Genomic DNA, 3,509 nt, shown 5'->3' with positions numbered 1-3,509 from the left:
CTATATCATATCATGAAATACAATTGGCTGGCACTTGAGTTTTTTGTTAACTTTGTCTGTTATAAGTTTTTTAAAAACTTTACCTACAGTAATTTAAAAAAAAAATTTCAAAATTGTTAAACTATATACTTCAAAATATTCAAAAATTTACACAGTTCAAAAATTTTTTTAAAAATTTCTACAGTAAGTTACAGTAAAATTTTCAACAAATACCCAAAAAATTCACTTATCAAACGGGGCCAATATTGTATGAGTGTGTACTAAATCATTAAAAATATATATATAATAACCGCACCAATTGTACCTATTTCTAACCGTACCTGTCCCATTCCCTGTTTAACAGGTCTTCATTCGAGAAAAAGATGTGTAAAAAAGAATACCATTTGAGATTTGTAGTTATGTGCATCTAGAAAAGGATTATTCAACCGGGAAAACAAATGAAAGGAAAGAAGTCTGCGATATGGCATATCTTGGGCCATCGATAACCCGTGGATGGTATTAATGGGCATCCATCACTCTCTGAATTTGGCCAGTCAATTTGATGTTAAGTGTCTATACTAGTCAAAGTAGGGACAGGACTAAATCCAGAGAGTTTATGATTTCTGAAAATAAAGGTTCAAACAAAAATTATATGTTCACATAAAAAAGATAAAAGGAACATACTTTACTAATATTTGTGCTCTTTTTATGAGTGGATTATTTATTGTTGAGATCTTAGGACGTGAGGTTTTGAGTTCAAATCCCTTTCTCCCTTTTCCATTTATAAAATCTCAACCTTCGCCTATTGAAACCATGCACTTTGGCACTGCAACAACAAAGTTGACGGTGGAGCAATCTTTGGCTCTGCAACAACAAAGTTGACGGTGGATCATTGCTTGAAATTTTGAAACCTTAAAATCCCATTTTGCAACAATTTGTCAGGATAATGGCTCCTCAATATTAAATGCAGAACAAACATTTTCTCGACAAGATCCTATTCGTTCTATAAAAGCATGTCAGAGTACATAAATTGGTTAGTTATGGACATGCAAGTGTCTATGTCAATCTTCATAATAATTTGTTTGCCTAGTGGCCAGGTTTTGTAATTTCTGGCTTACATGTTATATGTTGTAGCTATTGTATAAAAGTCAAGATTTTAAAGCATTTAATGTGTCTTCATTCATCAGCTTAAAACACTGGTCTATAAGAAAATATTCATCTAAAGTATCAAAACAAAAAGCAACTTAAGATTAACTTTTGCTCTAAAACCTAAAATTGCAATTCCGTTTAAATTCTTATTGAAATCATGTCAGGCATCTTACGTGATTATTGATCTTTAAATCCTAGAGCTTCACCAATTTTCAGTATTTTTAAGATGTATTGGAAAATTGAAATATGATTACTACAAACTAATCAAATGATTTCGACCAAAAAAGAATGCAAAAATGTGATTTTCCCTAGGAATGAAAATGATAAATCTAGATCATATCGTACCACAGCATGACAGGATTCAAAACAACTAAATCGGGAAAAAAAAAAACAAGAACAAATGCAAAGATCAAGAAATGGAAAGGACAAAATTTTAGCTTAAAAAAAAGCACTACTCAACTGCCAACGTATTCAATCGGTTCTCCGAGATACTTTTGCTGTCAATTTACATCTAGTCCTTTGCTGTGTACCAATGAAACTATACAAATAAAGCCAAAAAAAAATTTTTTTTTGCACTTTCTCAAGCCGGATAAGAAGAAAGCAAAGAAGGTGGGATGCATGGGGAGTCTTTCCAAATCCTAGCATGCAAATATAAGATTTCCTTGGCTCTCGCAATTGTCTTCTGATTGTTCTCCACTTGAAGGACAAGGCACAACTTTGCAACAACTCCAACTTGCAACATTTCTTGAAGAACCCTAGAAGTTGGAGAATACTTGCAGATTGAAAAAAGTATTCTCACAGCTCTATCACTTGCGACTTGAGAAACCCTAAAGATTTTCTTGGAAACTATAGCTAATCCGGCCCCATGCTTCAGCAATTCTGCTCGTCCATCTGCAGTTCTGCAAAGCTGATCCAACAGAGTTAGTATAAGTTCACTAGCCCTTCTTTCTGATGAATCAAGAAGTAGCTCAATCAGGACTAAAACTGCCCCCGCCTCGATTGCCTTTATTCGATTTCTTCCCCATGGACAAAGATCCATAAGGAGCTTCAATGCAGCCTTCGAAGCTTGTTGTGAGATTTGATCCTTCAAAATGTGGACTATTTCGATGAAAATCTCAGGTTTAGCAGTCATCAATTGCACCGGATCTGCCATCCTGAAAGCAGACTTCAGCATCATTATTGCATAAGCTCGAGATTGGCAACTTCCACATTTCAAGACTGGCATTAATGTCTCCGCAAAATTGCCATCATCACTCATGAGTTTCTTCAAATCTGCATCTGATGCATCAAGATGATATAGAAGATTCAATGCTTCATCACATGCTTCATCATTTTTCTCGATTATTGAAGCTAGGAATTCAACAGCACCAGCAGCCTCCAAGCTCTTTCTGTTACTTTGACTTCCTTCAGAAATGGATCTGAGCCTTTGCAAGCATTTGATCTGAGTATTTGTTGAATTCTTGGCTTCATTGATGAGCTTCAAAATCTGGGATTTCTCAACTGGTGGCTTTGGAGTTGGAATCCGCTCAATCCCGTTGGAAGAATTGAGGGTGCACCATGCCTGAATCAACCGTCGAAGATTATGATTTGGAGTAAGATCTGTGCTTTGTAGCTCTTGTTTTGTCATTGGACAAGTGGAATTTTTGCAAGTAAACAACCATTTTTCTATGCTCTCTCTATCGTATGTCATTCCAGTTGCAACTATAACTGGATCTCTCATTAGTTGCATAGAAATTGGACAAAGAAAATGTGAGGGGATTTCAATTTCATCCATGGCTGAAAATGCTCTAAAATCCTAGCAAAAGGTAAGCTAAGACTATCAAAAACTGAATCAAGAAAAGGGGCTATAACTAGTTCAGAAGTAATGAATTAGTAGGGAGAGGAGTTGACAATCTATAATAGGGTTGAAGATTATAGAGTTGAAGAAATTGGTTGTTGTAGATTGAAGAGCCGTATACTTCTGCTCCTCCATTTATATATATCATGTGAAGATGGTGCAGTGCAAGTTGCTTTATTGAGATGTGGAAGTCAAAACACGGAAAATCCAAGAGGGGGCATACTTAGGAATAAATAATAGTAAAAGGGTTTCATATTGGACTTTTTCTAAGGTTTATGTATAGATTTTGGAAGAAGTAAAACTCAAAGGATGACTTTGTTCGATGGATGAATTAATGCACGAGGAACATAGTTGAGAATCACAGTCGGTGTTGCATTGCGTGCTGACTGCTCGGGTTAATTATGGTCGCATCCCATGAGCTTGGGAAAAATTACAGAAATTTCTCATTTAGTTTTTCAAATTGCACAGGTACCCCTATCAATGCATGTACTCGGTACATAATAATTTGAAGTATAAAATTTACCTCTTAAATGACATTAATACT

The 3,509-nt window shown here is 35.3% G+C and overlaps 1 protein-coding gene across 1 annotated transcript; it reads right to left on the bottom strand.

Annotated features, from left to right (window-relative positions):
* Positions 1–1,596: 1,596 nt before the first annotated feature.
* On the bottom strand, positions 1,597–3,187 carry LOC113779404 (E3 ubiquitin-protein ligase PUB23-like). The gene has a single exon (XM_027324978.1). It carries the CDS (start codon positions 2,900–2,902, stop codon positions 1,709–1,711), a length of 1,194 nt encoding a protein of 397 aa, XP_027180779.1. The 5' UTR covers positions 2,903–3,187; the 3' UTR covers positions 1,597–1,708.
* Between the last annotated feature and the right edge of the window lie 322 nt (positions 3,188–3,509).

Source organism: Coffea eugenioides, chromosome 1 (genome assembly GCF_003713205.1).
Source record: "Coffea eugenioides isolate CCC68of chromosome 1, Ceug_1.0, whole genome shotgun sequence".
NCBI classification, from domain to species: domain Eukaryota; kingdom Viridiplantae; phylum Streptophyta; class Magnoliopsida; order Gentianales; family Rubiaceae; genus Coffea; species Coffea eugenioides.
The sequence above is the reverse complement of the archived record's forward strand: the minus strand, read 5'-3'. Positions and strand labels throughout refer to the sequence as shown.

Coding starts and splice junctions, on each gene's coding strand:
- LOC113779404 (XM_027324978.1), bottom strand. CDS start 2,902: ATGGATGAAATTGAAATCCCCTCACATTTTCTTTGTCCAATTTCTATG.